Source organism: Phaenicophaeus curvirostris, chromosome 7, assembly GCF_032191515.1.
Source record: "Phaenicophaeus curvirostris isolate KB17595 chromosome 7, BPBGC_Pcur_1.0, whole genome shotgun sequence".
NCBI lineage: Eukaryota > Metazoa > Chordata > Aves > Cuculiformes > Cuculidae > Phaenicophaeus > Phaenicophaeus curvirostris.
In genome coordinates, this window is record NC_091398.1 from 20,310,419 (window position 1) to 20,326,020 (window position 15,602).

The following is a 15,602-nucleotide window of genomic DNA, read 5'->3' on the forward strand; positions in this document are numbered from 1 at the left end:
ATTTTTTCTATATGAACATGTAGGAATAATTTCTTATAACAAAAAAGTGAGGATTTTTTTAACCTTACTCTAAGTTTAAAAGAAACAATCATTGGAAATAATTGAAAGTAAAATTTAAATTTCCTAGCTGTTTCAGCATTTTCTTCCCTAAGTTTTCATTAGCAGAACTTGGTGTGTGTTAGAAATCGGTTTTACAGACATGTTGGTAGTCACTAGCTGACACTCTGTGCATTAGTAGCCAAGCCAATAGATCCAATTAAGCAGACCTGTCCTCTGTTCCATTCACAGTTCAATGCCATGTGACAAGCTCAGCTCTGAGCTGCACTGATCTGTTTGGGTTTGTAGTACATGATGTCTCTAGGTAGTGTGAACAGAAGCTGCAGTGGATCAGTGGTAGGTGGGGAATTTAAATTTCCTGGTTCCGTGATCTGTAGCGATGATCAATAAATCTACTGCAGACAAAACATTCAGTGGAAGTACGGCAAAGTAAAATAGTTTACCACTATGTATTGGGTGGTTTATAATTTTCTCAACCCACATCTGGCATAGTGGAACCTATGGTTGAGATTGCATTTTTTTGACTGTCATCTATATTTGATCTTTAAGTAAGGGCTAAGTTACAGTTAAGTCACTTACTAGCCATAATCTGCCCTTTGAATATATAATTTCAAACTAACTGTGAAGCAGGTGATCTAGCCAAGGAATCTGCTTTGTGTGTCCCCATTTTGAGATAGATTCGTTCTGAACATTCCTCTTCCTTACCTCACTGAAAAGATAAAACCGTACAGTGATTTGCCTAGATTAGGTCTAGAATAGAATGGATATAGAAGTGAAGGAATGAATGAATCAACTAGTCCTTTAGCATAGTGGAAGCAACACATTTACTCCAAGTAAATAGCTCTCAATGGAATTATCAAATGATACTAAAGTTCTTCTCATTGCATTTTATCCTTTAGCAGAACTATTTAAACATAAAAGGTGTTTCCAGATTAAATATCTTGTACTTTATTCTAAATATAAGCTATATTCCACATTTTATTTTGGTTGTTAGCAGGTTACGGGTTAGTTGATAATTCAATTACTTTGAGGTAGATTTTGGGAAGTGTTCACATAATATGGAGAGGTGTTCAGTTATATTGTTTATGTGGCTGGATAATCTGCACAAGAAGCAGGATTGTTTTGCAGCATGACAATGCTGTGTATGAATAATGCATGCTTTTTTGCAGATGAGGTTTTTGACTGAATTCAGATAATACATCTGGCACTGAGGTTTCAGTTGTACAGTATACGTATGGAGAATTCCATATTCTGAAATGACAGTTTTTTTCTTTACTTCATTTAAAAGGGGACATCTCTATCTTCACTTATCTTAAAACATTTTAATAACTGAGACTACCAATTATGTTTTATAGGATTTGATTTTTGTGCTAAAGCCTTATCAAAAGCTTTTAATAAGGTGCTTTCTGCTGAGTTAATGATATGTTTTAGATGGCATTTCTTATACCTATCTTCAATAGACATATTCAGACAGTGTGATTGTAATAATCAAGTTTCAATCAAACCATACTTAGTATGACAAATACTGTGTGAGATTATAGTACAGTTATTCGTGCTCTTGATAAAAGGCTTAATTTGACTCCTAGCACAGACAAGGAACCACTATTGATTTTTATATCAAAATGCAAAATAGCTCTTATTTGTCATATAAGAAGAAAATTGCATCTTAATTAAAACTAAATAAAACACTCACTCCAAGGTTTTATGCAGTAATACAGAAAGTATCATGTTGTGTTGCAAATGTGTTCTTACACAGGTCTCCAAAGGTTCAGTTAGCAATTATTCTTAACAAACTAAAACACTTCCTAAACACTGCTTAAAACATCACTTGTTTGTATCCTTCAAGGAATATTTGCAGACTTACTGTACCCCAAAGCTCACTTGTTGTTTTTTCCCTCCCCCAAAAGCAAACGTCAAAGAAATATTTGAACAAACTCTTATTCATCTTCAAATCCCCTTCAACTGGGACTGTGAGTTCATTCGACTGCATTTTGGACATAACAGGAAGAAGCATCTTAACTATTCAGAGTTCACTCAGTTTCTTCAGGTCAGTTATTAACCTTCTCCCAAAACAGAACTGAAATTCATTCTCACTTCTAATAATACTCTAATACCATAAAAAATTTGATCTTATTCCAGTAGTGATAATCGTTACGTGATACTAACCCTGACAGTTAGGATGAGCTGTTGTATTTCCATCCAAGCTCTGGAAGCAGTGTGTACTCATTGCATTTTAATACTGTCCTATAAAAGAATGGGACTATATATACTGTTTATAAAATTGTCTATTTTACTGATTGTTGTTAAAGTGAATTGAAGATTTACTTTTTCTGTCATAGGAATTTAATAGCAAAACTAACCTCAGCCAGAGAAAGATTGCATCCTTTATATAATCAGTTGTTATTAACTGTATAACTCCCTATATAAAGGCTTTAGCTTCTTTAACATTTCTTTTACTTTTATAAATGTTATCCTAATACCCTTTTTTGCTCTCACTGGCCTGTATGCTACCACATGTATATTGGGAGTTTGGTCTTAGATGCAGCCAGCTTCACAGGAGGCAAATCTGCTTTCCTGGAATGTTGCTGAAGCACCCTCTAGGGATCAGGCTTGAAAGGCTTTCGCTCCTAAAACTGAACTTCATGCTAAGCCAAAAATGTACAGTAAAAACATATTTTGAATTGAACATTATACTAGAAGGAACTAGAGGAAGGCATCAGTTATAAAAGAGAAGAGAGCAGCAGGAGAAATGTACATTGTAATTAATGAGAAAGAGGAATTGTAGGTAATTGTACTGAATTCCATAAATTAATGTGCAGTGATCACCTCATGATACTACTTACAGTTTTCTATACAGTAGACCTGAAGAAAAGTAGACTATGTACTTCCAGAGCTGGCCTGCAGTACAAAAGAGTTTTGGATGTACCGTCTTAAAAGTAAAGATGTGCTTTAATATAATCTGTAATTATTATCCAGGATAAAAATAGATCATAAAATCAGAGAGTGGTTTGGGTTCGAAGAGACCTTTAAAGGTCATCTAGTCCAGCTCCCTGCAATAAGCAGGGACATCTCCAGCCGGATCAAGTTGCTCAGAGCCCCGTCCAACCTGACCTTGAACATTTCCAGGAATGGGGCATCCACCACCTCCCTGGACAGCCTCCAGTGTTTCGCCACCTTCATAGTAAAAGATTACTTCATTATATCTAATATAAATCTACTCTCTTTCATCTTAAAACCATTGCCCCTTGTCCTGTCACAGCAAGTTCTACTAAAAAGTCTGTCCCCATCTTTCTTAAAGGCCCCCTTTAAGTACTGAAAGGCCATAATAAGGGTCTCCCTCGAGCCTCCTCTTCTCCAGGCTGAACAACCACAACTCTCTCACACTTCCCTCACAAGAGACATGTTCCATCCCTCTGATCAATTTTGTGGCCCTCTTGTGGACCTGCTCTACTAGGTCCATGTCTTTCCTGTGCTGAGCTGTAACTAGATCTAGAGCAGATTCTAGAAAAACATGTCTAACCAGATAGGATCTGTAGTCTATATCATAAGTAGAAATACTGGAGTTTCGCACAGTTCTTCAAGGCTGTGGTATAACTTGTTACTTTCAAGGAATAAACTGTCCTGCATTTGATACTACATATTTTAAGTTATCCCAAGCACAAATCTGGTGCAGAAAAACCCCAGATTGCTACTGAGAAGAATCTTTTTGTTGGGAACGCAGAACAAAGTGATAAATAGCTATTCTGTTTTTATGTTTATTGTTCCAAGATGCTGTCATGTAAGGTACAGCAACCTCTTACTGTTATTATATAATAAAAGCCTTTCATAGGGAAAAAGTAGTGTGTGCTGCAGTAATTTCAGTATGTTTACAAGTTGGATATTGTGGTCCCTCCTTTTAGATCAGGTTGGCTTCATTTTTTGGTCTAACAGCATTGTGTGGTGTTTGGGACTTGGATCAGAGCAGACTTGTTGCACCCTGATCTAGAAAACCTTGATCTTGAGGTTGTAAGACTTGAGAAGTTACTGTAAAGGTGATATAAGCTAGATAGTTTGCCCTCTTCTTGTTGTCTGTCAGAACATGGTTATATTAGCTGCTTCTAGAGGTGTGAATGACAGCTGAATGTGCTTTATTGTTTGCTTGAATAGGATGAAACAACTTTTTCTGGACGTAGAATTTACAACCGTCATTGTTATCTTGAGGTTAGGTTACTGCAGTGTGCTTTATGTGAAGGTTTTTACAGATTGTATAATAGCTTTAAATTGTCTGAAATGAGAGACTATTTTTGACATTATGGGAGGTAGCTGTTGGGGGCAATCTAAATCTGTATTATATAATTTTCACTGTTCTCCTCTTTATTTTCAAGTACTTTTCAATGAGTTAGTTTATAATAACCCAGTAATATTTCATCTTGAATGTGTAAGAGATCAGCTCACTTTGAGTCTTTAGGATCAATATCAGGTGTTTCTCTAGCAGTTAAGTATTTAATAAAGCAACAGGTAGCAGACAGGACATGGGTATGCGAATTTTGTTTCTCAAATAATTTAGTGAAAGTGCATATTTCCTTTCAGTCGATTTGAGGCTTTTCCTTGGCAGAAGAATGAATCTGTAGTTTTAGTTGAGCTGGCCTTTAAGCTTAAACTGCAGTTGTGCTGTGGTCTACATGCCCTGACATATTGACTTATGCTGTAAGGATATTAAGTTAGTGAGAGTTTTATGAGCAGTGAGTTACAGAATTTACTTCTAATCTGCTCTTTCTGAATATTCGTTCTAGGAGCTGCAGTCAGAACATGCAAGACAAGCCTTTGCATTAAAGGACAAAAATAAAAGTGGTATGATAACTGGGCTGGACTTCAATGACATCATGGTAACCCTTCGCTCGCATATGCTAACTCCATTCGTGGAAGAAAATTTAGTTTCAGTAAGTGTCAAGAAATGTGCCTTTAATTCAGCTTTTCATAGGTGTAACGATTTAAGATGTTACTGTTTCTCTCCCACTTTGTAAGAAAAATCTCTTTGCCTTGGTGCAAGAGTTTATCACCTTCACAACAGGGCGGGCAGGGTGAAACGCGGCAACACTCCTTGGCTGCAGTAAGGAAAGTTTGTAAGTCTGGTTTACGTGCTTAAAGTTGGAAACAGTTTGCATTGGTCTACTACACTTTCCACTAGAGCAGCGCAAACTCTTCTTGGCACAGAAAGGACGTTTGTTTAGGACAAAAGTGTCTAATTATTTGAATATATGACAGAGCTCAAAAAGTGGAGACTACTTACGGTCTTTTTCCTTTCATGTACTATTACCTTCTTTTCTTTTTCAGATCAGAATTTGGAACATCAGTTTGTAAATTCTAGAGGTAGAATGGTTACAGCTGTGATAGTCTGGCAAGATCTGTAGGTAAAGTAATGCCATGAAAGCCATAAGCCAAATGTATATTAAGAATGAAAGTTATATAAAATATAAAGTGATACATTTTCTCTTAATATTTTACCTATAAATCTTGCCTAGCCTAACTAATAAAGCATAGCATCTTCTGTAAAATTTATAGTACGTACTAACTTTAGGCTTTGAAATAAATGGTCACTGCTGTATGTGATACAAGAAGTCAGTGTGCTTATCTAAAGTAGCATTTACATGCATTTCTCAATTAGAAAAATACGCAGTGACACATTTAACATATCAGATAAATTGAATAATAATCTACTTATATGATTATTTCCTGATTGTTTCCTAATTTGCAGTTTTTACCAGAAGATAGTAACCTGTCTAATAATTCTCCCCTCATGTTGCTATTAAAAATATCTTAAAATTACAGGAATTAAAAAATATCTTTAATTCTTTCCTTAATTGCCCAAATGGATGTTTCGGTAATTTGTAATAAGATGTTGTAAGAGGGTTTAAGACACTTAATTGCATTCATTTCATTTTTAAAGGTAGCTGGTGGAACTGTTTCACATCAGGTCAGCTTCTCCTATTTCAATGCATTTAATGCCCTTTTGAATAACATGGATCTTGTTAGGAAGATATACAGTAATATAGCAGGTGCAAGAAAAGATGTTGAAGTCACAAAAGGTAAAGTATATTTCCTAAATTTTATAAATTTTTTTTGTTCAGTCCAATTAGTGGGCAATTTGTGATCTGGTGTGGCATATGGGTTAAGGCAAATCTGAAGCTGCAATAGTATGCAAGCTGAGGGTTACCGTGAAAGTACTTAAAGTGTGATTTTCAATTCTCACGGGTTAGTAATGATTTTCAGTTGGCTTATTAAGGAGAAGAATTGGGATTTTGGCAGGAGCCCTGTTGCCCTTATTAGTTTGAATGGGTAGCTGCAAGTCAGTATTTAATATTATTGAGGATTTTACTGCTCTGGGAAGGGGATGCACAGTTGCTTAGAGATAGAAAATTCCTAGGGAATGCGATAGAATGGATTGAGTTTGAAAATCTATCATGAGTAATCTTTATGTTGTTTTGACCCTAGTTACTTTATCCATGATTAAATCTTTTTTAGAAAAGTGGCAATAATGTATAACTTCTTAGTGCTTACTTGCATGAGTAATTTAATCTATGGTCTATTTCTGTTAGGACATAGTTAATCCTTGTGCATTTGAAAGATTGTCATATTTCAGTCTTGCCACAGGCGTGTGTTGGTGGCTTTTGTAGTAATTTTATGACAGATTTTATCACTGATTTTATTACCTCTGTGGGTGGGATCAGCCAGGCCTGTGTATAGTAAAAAGCATACCCAGTTCCTTTGTTTTTCTTCGTTTGTCTTATGTTCATATGCTCCATGTACCTCTGTCCCTTAAAGAAAGTGTGAAACGCTTGTCCTCATCCTCCAAATTGTGCCTAACAATGTTCTTTGGTACAGATGCATGAATACATCCTGCTTGGATTTGCGTTGTGAGAAAAAGCTACTGTATATTCACTGCTCAGACGTATTTACTGTAGCTTGGCTACACGAACATGTCTTGTAATTCGGCTAGATGAGCACCTACGCTTGGGGTCATTCAGAGCTTGCAGAGAAAGAAATGGACATGATGGCAACAGATGAGTCAGTTGCCCTTAAAGCTGTGAATAATGGACCAATATTCTGTTCTGTTCTCTTTTGCAGAACTTCAGAAATAAGAATGACAAATTGTGGGTCTGGTTTTATTAACCTTGCTAATATGAGGATTTTTGTTGGCTTTGATGAATTCTTACCATAAATCAGAGTTGTGTTGAAAAGGCCTGTTTCAAGGCAGATATTCTCCTAAAGATACCTTTTCTCTTTGCATTGTGAAGTTCGTTTCTTGGTGATAGATCTCATTTTTATAATTTTAAATGCCCACAAATAGCTTCAATGAGGAAATTTGACAAATACCACAACTACTTTGTTTCTCTTTCCCTTTAAATCCAGAGGAATTTACCCACTCTGCAATCCGATTTGGGCAAGTTACACCACTGGAAATAGATATTCTCTACCAACTTGCTGATTTGTACAGTGTTACTGGGTAACATAATAATTTTATAATTTTACATTCATTATTTTTCTGGTTTTTTTTTGTGAAAACTACACAGTTTCATTGTAATTTTGAAAAGTTGTGTTCTATTGTATGTCATTACAGTTCAAGTATTCCATGTAAACTTTTGTGAATGCATGCTGTTTGTAAGTGAATTGTGTGCATCAAGCACTATTATTGTCGTGTTGTAGGTATACATATAAAATAGCAAAATACATTACAGTAGTCCCAAAAGCCTGGTATATGCTGGTATTGCTAACTTCAAGTATTGATAAAGCTATAATGGGTCTTTAATGCATGTGAAACCTTAGGCAAGAATACCTTGAAACAAATTAATTTGTGTATTATATTCTTTATTATTCATAATCAAGAACTTGCTACTGAATAACACAAGCTTCCTTTATCTCCACTTGCAAGCTTCAAGAAGAGAATGCCCTTCCAAATCTAAGGATTCTTTATAGCAGTGTAGCAAACTTCTTAGATGTGCATTCAAGTACGACAGACGTTTGTTTTGAACTCAGAATATATTCTGTTGGGTGTGGCCAGGAATACTGCATTGAATATGTCAGATATTTTGTCTAACAGTAATTTGCTTTTCTCTGTCTTGTGTAAAGGCGCTTAACTTTGGCAGATATTGAGAGAATAGCTCCGCTGGCTGAAGGTGCATTACCTTACAACTTGGCAGAACTCCAGAGGCAGGTAGGCAGAAGTGATATATAAAATAGAATTGTTGAAGTTAAGTGGATATTTACACATACTTGCATATGAAAAATAAGAATAATGCACTTTGAACAGTTTACTAACAAATGAAACATACTGTGATTAATGTCATAAGGATAGAAATAGGGCAGACTATTAAGTATGTGTTTAAACAAGGTATTAGTGAAGGGTGGCCTTTTTAGATATAAGCATGTATAGATACTTGGATTCCATACTGTGAATACTTTTGTTAACTCCTGAAAGGCTTTTCACTTCACTAGGTAATCTAACTCTGTAATTATAAAATTATTTTTAGACAGTAAAAAATATAACTATTAAATGCAAGACTTCTAAATATATATATATTTTTAAAAGGATTAAATTATTGGCCTAACCATTTTTTCTAAAATGATCATTGAATTTTACTGTACTTACTGGCTGTCTGACCTAGATAATAGAAGGGGAACTCAAATTTATTGGAACTAATGAAAGAGGTAGAATAGAAGATGAAAAGTATTGCAGTAGAATGTTAAGCTCCTATTTCATCAGACTTTTACATTCATGTTTGCTAGCTTTGCTTTTATCATAGTTTCTTTCCTTGTTAAACTTATAAATGTGTGTAGTACAGTTAAGAGTCCCAGGCTGTGCTATTTTGGAAGATAATTTTTTTCTTAGTTCAGTGGCTGTTTTTACTACAGTGAGAAATGCAGGTGTTTAGCTTTATGTTTTGACTTCCCGCCACAGTCGCTGGGTACCCTACTTCTCACTTTCAGGAGCAGAGCTTGCAAGTTTGTGTTAAAAATAAATCTAGATTTTGGGAGCTTATCTTCATTGTATTTTTAGTTCAACATATAATCTGAGAGGTTTTCTTTTGCAAGCAGATCTGTCTAATATCGTGAATTAATTGTGAATTAAATTGTACCTTAACCTTCCTCTTAGATTGAATCTGAAGTAATGCTAATATTGAAGCTCACAACATAATGGGGCATCTACTGTGTTGCTAACAGAAATATTCTATTCCATCCCATTCCAGATATATTCTAGGGAAATCTTTTTTTTCTGGAGCATTTTGTAGGAGACTGCTCTCATGAGAGTGGTTCAGGAGGAATTAATTCAACTGCTTATAGCTTAAAGATAATAACGCACCCAAGAAAATCCTTGAAATGGTTACACAGCAGATTCAGCAAGGAAGACAAGGATACGTGGTGAATTCCATGGCTGCATAATCATAAAATACATAGGCCAGTTGCACATCAGTGTTTATTATGCAAAACAAAAAAAATGCCATCTGATCTTAAAAGCTTCTGATATTCAATCTTTTATTTATTTGTACTGTTAGAAATTAATGAGAAATGACAGTTCCACACAGAGCTGTACATTCTTGAATAAGCTTTACAAGAAAATACATTTGGATTCATCTGAACAAATGCATTTTGCTCCAAGGACGTCTTCACATCCTCTTTCTCTCTGTAATATAAAAGTGAAGTAGGATAACTAATTCTTTAGATCCTGTATGAGCATATCCCGCAGTTCTGACTAAATACATCTTTGTGTAGTCAGTAGATAAACATAGTTTGTCATCCTGAAGGTTCCCATCTTCTTATCTTCAATTCTCTCTCTTTCAGTCTGTGTTAAGAGTTTATGGGGTCCCTATCAAGACATCCAAGGGCTCTGATTCCGAAGCGGGCATAGCCCGGCTTGGGTCAGGTTCTGCTCCCAGCTGCCCACACCTTGCTTGCCACGCAAACAGCTGAGTTGCTTAGGAATCAGCAGCTGAGCAGCTACATCTTACAATGAGTTGCATTAAAACGCTGCTCCTGAATTGCAGTGATTCAGCAACTGATTCCCAATAGCTCAGCCATCTGGGATGTTGAGGCAGGAGATGATGCAGCTGGCACTAATAACTTTGTCGGCCATTGCAAGTCACACTGTCTTCCATAAAGTGGAATTCAGGTTCTCTCCCCTGTGATGCCAGTGACAGTACTGCTGCAGGTTGTCTGAAATACAGTGACAAATTCACCTGTGCCTTGTTCACCACGTGAATGTCCGGTGTTTGCCAGTGAATGAGAGGTCTTAGGAGTCTCTCTGAAAATGAAAGCTTGCATTTATGAAGCGTTTTACTTCTCAGCTCACTTTTTATGCATATTCCAAAGAGGTTCCTTTAAGCAGTTATATCCACTACAAGATCTAGTGTTAGTTCAACTGCTATGGGTGAAAAATTGTCCTACGCAGAATACAGCAAGTCCAAGTCCCAATATGTGGGACTTAGACGATCTTTTGGTCTCCGTTATTACAGGTGGATTTGATCATTCAGTTCTCTTTAGAACAAATTTGTCTGGAACTCAGTGTCTGATCTGTTCTTATTGTTACCTGTCTGCGGTCCTCAGGTGATTAGGCATGTCTGAGCTAATGAAATAAGAGTCCAAAACCTACTTAATGGTAACAGCCTCCTGAGTTCCTCAAGACAAGAATGATGGAATGGATTGACACAGAAATGTGTAGACAATGTTTATCCGTACTAATAAGAAATATTTTTGATGACGTTTTGATGATTCTGAACTGCCAACTTTTTTTTTAACTAGTCTTTGTGGCACTCACCTTTCTGAGTAGACAGGATATTAGCTTGCTGTGTTTTACACCTCATAATTACCTTTGTAGCTTGATACTGTTACAAATGAACTCATTGATTAAAGTTTCACGCATTACTAGAACAGAATATACTCTACACTTTTGGAGTAATACATTGTATTTTCATCCTATTTTACATTCTTTGTGAAGAAAGCACAGCAGAAAGCAAAGTCTTTTTTTTTGTTTGTTTGTTTTATGAGGAACAGTCTTTTACTAGATCCTATCATAGGTAAACTTTATTGATAAAATATCCTAGGTTAGCTGTATTGATAAAATTCTTCCCTTTGGAAGAAAGAATATCATCCCAGTGGTGTCCAGCTGTCCCTGGAAAGTGAAAACAAATCTGTAACCACTTTTATGGGATTTTAAAATTCCTTCTTAAAGGAAAATCTAAATTTTTACATAAACTTAGTCTATCTTCTTAGATTTGGTGGAGATGGAAATTAGCCTGCTTTCAACCATGTTTACTTTATTGTCAATTGTTTCATTGTGTAAGATTCTCTTAAAGCCTAGCAGCTGAATATCCTATGAAGATGACAGCTACAGTAATTTTCTGTTTATAAATATTCATGATTTGAAAGCTATAGCATTAATTACATTCATTTACATATCTATCTGAACACACAAGTAAACTGCAAACTTTGTGGACACTTATTTAATAATATAAATGTACCATTTCCTTCGCAAAGAATTCGATTTTTAACATCCAATGGCATGTTCGTTACGATTTATGTCTGAATGTAATGACTGGATTTTGATAATAACTCTGGAGCTTAGAAGAAAATGAATGACCTTAAAACAGCTAAAAGGAAGTAGATGTGCTACATTAAGAGAAAATTTTTGTCAAATGAAGAACCAGTTCTGTTTCTAAGCCTTTTTGGGGCGGTATTGTTTCACGTGTCTTTTATTTACATTAATCAAAAGTGATATCTCTGTATTGATTCTATTTGTTTGTAAAGGCAATATGTTTGATCTATGCTTTTTTTATGCTGGTCCATATGTGCAGTTTAGCATTTTGATGCTATCCAGAATTTCTCTGTTCTTCTCTGTTAAGCTGCATTGTTGGGGGAGGGAGAAGTCTTGTGGAAGGAAATGGTGGTAGCCATATCTTTTTCTTGTGTGGGAAAAATGTATAAAATATAATTGGTGGTTTTTGTAGGTAGTGATCCCATCTTAATCTCATAGGCTTTTGTCCTATGTTGTGCGTGTACGGTACAACTTTATGCAGCAGAGTCAGGTCTTTGTACATGCAACATAATCCAATCACAGTAGCTAACAGTGAGGCACATGCTGTCTTTCTGTGGATATTCCACTTCCCAGAGCTTCAGTAAGCTGAATGTTTGGTGAGTTAGCTGTGAAACGTGCATGTGGTAATCTTGGTGGAGAACTCATAATACGCACCAGAGCAAAGGCTCCTGTAGCAGTCTGAGGTCTATATACATTCCAGCTGTGCTGTTAGGAGCACATCTGCTAACAATACGGGGGCTTCTAAGCAAAATGGGTTTGTATTTGGGAGATGGGCTTTAGTACCTCCTTTAATATGGAATTTAACAGTCACTATCTTGGCCACTTAAGTAACCTAGACAGATTATACTACATACTGTAAATTCTTCTCTTATCCTCTTATTTATGGCCCATTTTGCATACTTCATAATGCAAGTTTATGAACCTTTACATCTTGTTTACCAGTTACCTTGTTTCTGATAACCATCTAATAATATGAGTCTTTGCAAATATTTTCTGCGCAGTCTTGTATTTATTTAAAACACTGATAAATTTGTGGTAGCATATGTGGTTGAAGTGAGTGTGGTCATCATTGTGTCTGTAAATTACCAACTGCCTGAAAAAGTCTTGCGGAGAATACTTTGGGGAATAATTGACTTTATCCTTGTTTTGAAGGCATGAAATGTCATCCTTATGCTATGTATTAATGTATAGGTAATGTTAAAATACATCCCGTGCTGGAAGATGCTGTCTGTGAGATACTGAATTCCTTTTGAGATATTGGGTTATATTTGAGCCAAGAGAAAGTTCCATGCCTTACAAAGTCAAAGGCAACAGAATGAAAAGTAACAAAGTTGATTTGACTTTGTCTACTTTTTTGTGACCATAGTTGTTTCAGTTATAGTAGGAATGGGTAAGGAAGAATATTTTCTGAAAGGAATATTTGAAAAATGTGCTTTATTCATTCATCACAGTGGAGGTTATACAGTAATTTCTCTTTTTTTTTTCTTCATAAAATAAAGCTACCAATTTTTATCAGATTCTTTCTGTAATGTCATCAAAGTCAGTTCACAGACATCTTTGTTTTCCCATGCAGATTTTAAGCATTTTTTTTCCTTTTCTCTTCCTCACAGCAATCTTATGGAGAGTTAGGCAGGCCTATCTGGCTCCAGGTAGCTGAGTCAGCTTACAGGTTCACTTTGGGCTCAATTGCTGGAGGTGAGTAATATTTCTGGTTTCTGTTTTCAAGCTTGGGTTAGTTTAACACTGTCATGCCAGCCTGCTTGGTCTCACCTAGGGTGCATTTCTTGGTTATACATGTGAAGAGTTGGAGGTGGAAGCACCTTTGGTTGTGCCATTCCCTTTCATTCCTTATCTATTCTGTTCTAATATCCTTCCACAGTCTGCTGAAACTCTGCCTCAGTAACAGTAACTCTGCCTCCCTATTCGTAATTCAGATTGGTTTTCTTTGTTCTACGCACCTTGTTTTATGTAATAGTGCAATCCATTCTCCTTTAGAATTTTTTCTAGACTTTCAGCACTGTCCTTTTTTAATTCCAGCGCATTGGAGATCTTAGAGCTTTGTATTCTTTATGTATAAATAAATGTAGAAAATTATCATAACAATTATATACTACAGCAACAAGGATGTTGCAGAAATAATACTTCAAATGCTTTCTCGCAGCTGTTGGTGCCACTGCAGTATATCCCATAGACCTGGTGAAAACTCGTATGCAGAATCAGCGCTCCTCCGGTTCAGTTGTAGGAGAGTTGATGTATAAAAACAGCTTTGACTGCTTTAAAAAAGTTTTGCGGTTTGAAGGCTTTTTTGGTCTTTACAGAGGTAAGTGAATAAAAAATACATATGTACTGAGTCAAGGATTTTCTGCTTTTTTTCCATATCTCAACAGCTAGTTTTTTATGGGAAAATGAGGAAACCTGATATATACAATATTGCTTCTGTTTCGTAGAGCTGAGTATTTATCTTACCTTTCATCATAAAAAATGCTGGTTAACCCTAGGCATATTTTTGTTGTTACTGATTTGCTTCTTGCTGCTTAGGTGGTTTGAAGTCCTGATTTCTGGGGTGTGAGTGTTGTGGAAGTGGTTGTTATCTCAGAGACTGAGGATTGTAACTTTTGGCTGGGGGCAACCATCAGGAGCAGATGAGTGTCTGTGGAACAAAGACCCATCTTGCTGCAAATGTTTTTTGTTAAAAGAGGTGAAAGACAGTAATTTTGAAATGTATCTATTAAACTGGATGCCAGATGTTATGCCTTATAGTTTTGCAGGTAGTGGGACTTGTTTTATGATTTTATCCCATGAACAAGAAATCACATCCTGCTGTTGTATTATGTTGCACTGTCTTACTTACAAAAAGCAATGGAACTCATAAAAGTTGTAATAAAAGAAAAAAAAGAAAAAGCCCTCCTCTGAAATACAGGTTAAAAATTCAAAGCAATTTTTTATCAGTTTTATCAGTTAGACTGAAAGCTATCTTATATCTTGTTTTAGCTTGGAAGATTCTGAAAGGTTTTTTTTCACATCAGTAAGGTGACTTACATAGAGGGTGCATGCTAGCCACTTCTCTGAAATTGATATTTAGTTGAATTTTCTATTTTTAGTTGTTGTTTCACATAACTTAATGAAGTGCATGGTTTTCGTAAGGATCAGTAAGATATTTATGAACTGGCACGCTCTTTTTTTAGTCACCTCTGTGATGGTCACAGCCTTTTTTTCTGCTTTGTGGTGTGTTCTGTCAATGAAGATGTTGGACAGTGTCATTTAAGGGCATATCTGAAAAGTTTTTTGCATGTGAGAATCTGTGGATTCTGGCTAATGAGTTTTTTTGTAATCTTGCAAGATTTTGCTCTGCAAGTGAGTAGAGGGAGGGATATGTCAGTGAAAGTGTTAATGAAATAGCTGTAATCTCCCTAAATTAAGTCTTACTGGTAAATTGTTTTCCTTTTGTTACTAAATCTTACAAAACCAAACACTCTTTGAGTTTCTACAGTGCCGTTTTCTTCCTCTTCCCACCCCCTAAACACATAGGATTGCATCGCAGCTTCTAGAACTGATCATTTCTTATTTTTAGTTTTGTTTTCTAACCTTTCTCAAACACTTTGAAATCAATGATAGTTCCATTGATGAGTTAAAAGCAATGCTTTACACTTGAGAAAAAATGTGCTTGTTTGAAAGAATGTCAGCTTATTGAACTTCTTAATAGTCTACCTAATAATTGTCTTTAAGATTGTCTGGCATAAGAAGTTCACGTAGTTGTTTTGAAAATCTTACATTTAATGGTCAGCGTGTTACTAAGGCCTTGGACAGAATGAATTAGATGATCTGTGGAAGGATGTTAAACTAAACAGAAACATTTGTGGATTTGACTTCGGGTGTGTTACTGGGTTCTTAATATTCCTGAGCTGGATTATCCTAAATTGTATTGTAATATAGCGGCACAATGTAATTGTTTGCCACAGTTTAAAAAGTAGATCTGAGC

General features: G+C 35.8%; 1 protein-coding gene across 1 annotated transcript in view; it reads left to right on the plus strand.

Annotated features, from left to right (window-relative positions):
* Nucleotides 1-15,602, plus strand: part of SLC25A12 (solute carrier family 25 member 12) — a 49,482-nt gene that overhangs the window by 17,574 nt on the left and 16,306 nt on the right. The window contains exons 5-11 of the mRNA XM_069861137.1: nt 1,965-2,104; nt 4,830-4,976; nt 5,984-6,122; nt 7,447-7,540; nt 8,164-8,248; nt 13,234-13,318; nt 13,785-13,943. Of these exons, the coding sequence (XP_069717238.1) occupies nt 1,965-2,104; nt 4,830-4,976; nt 5,984-6,122; nt 7,447-7,540; nt 8,164-8,248; nt 13,234-13,318; nt 13,785-13,943 (849 nt within the window). The remainder of the gene's footprint in view (nt 1-1,964; nt 2,105-4,829; nt 4,977-5,983; nt 6,123-7,446; nt 7,541-8,163; nt 8,249-13,233; nt 13,319-13,784; nt 13,944-15,602) is intronic.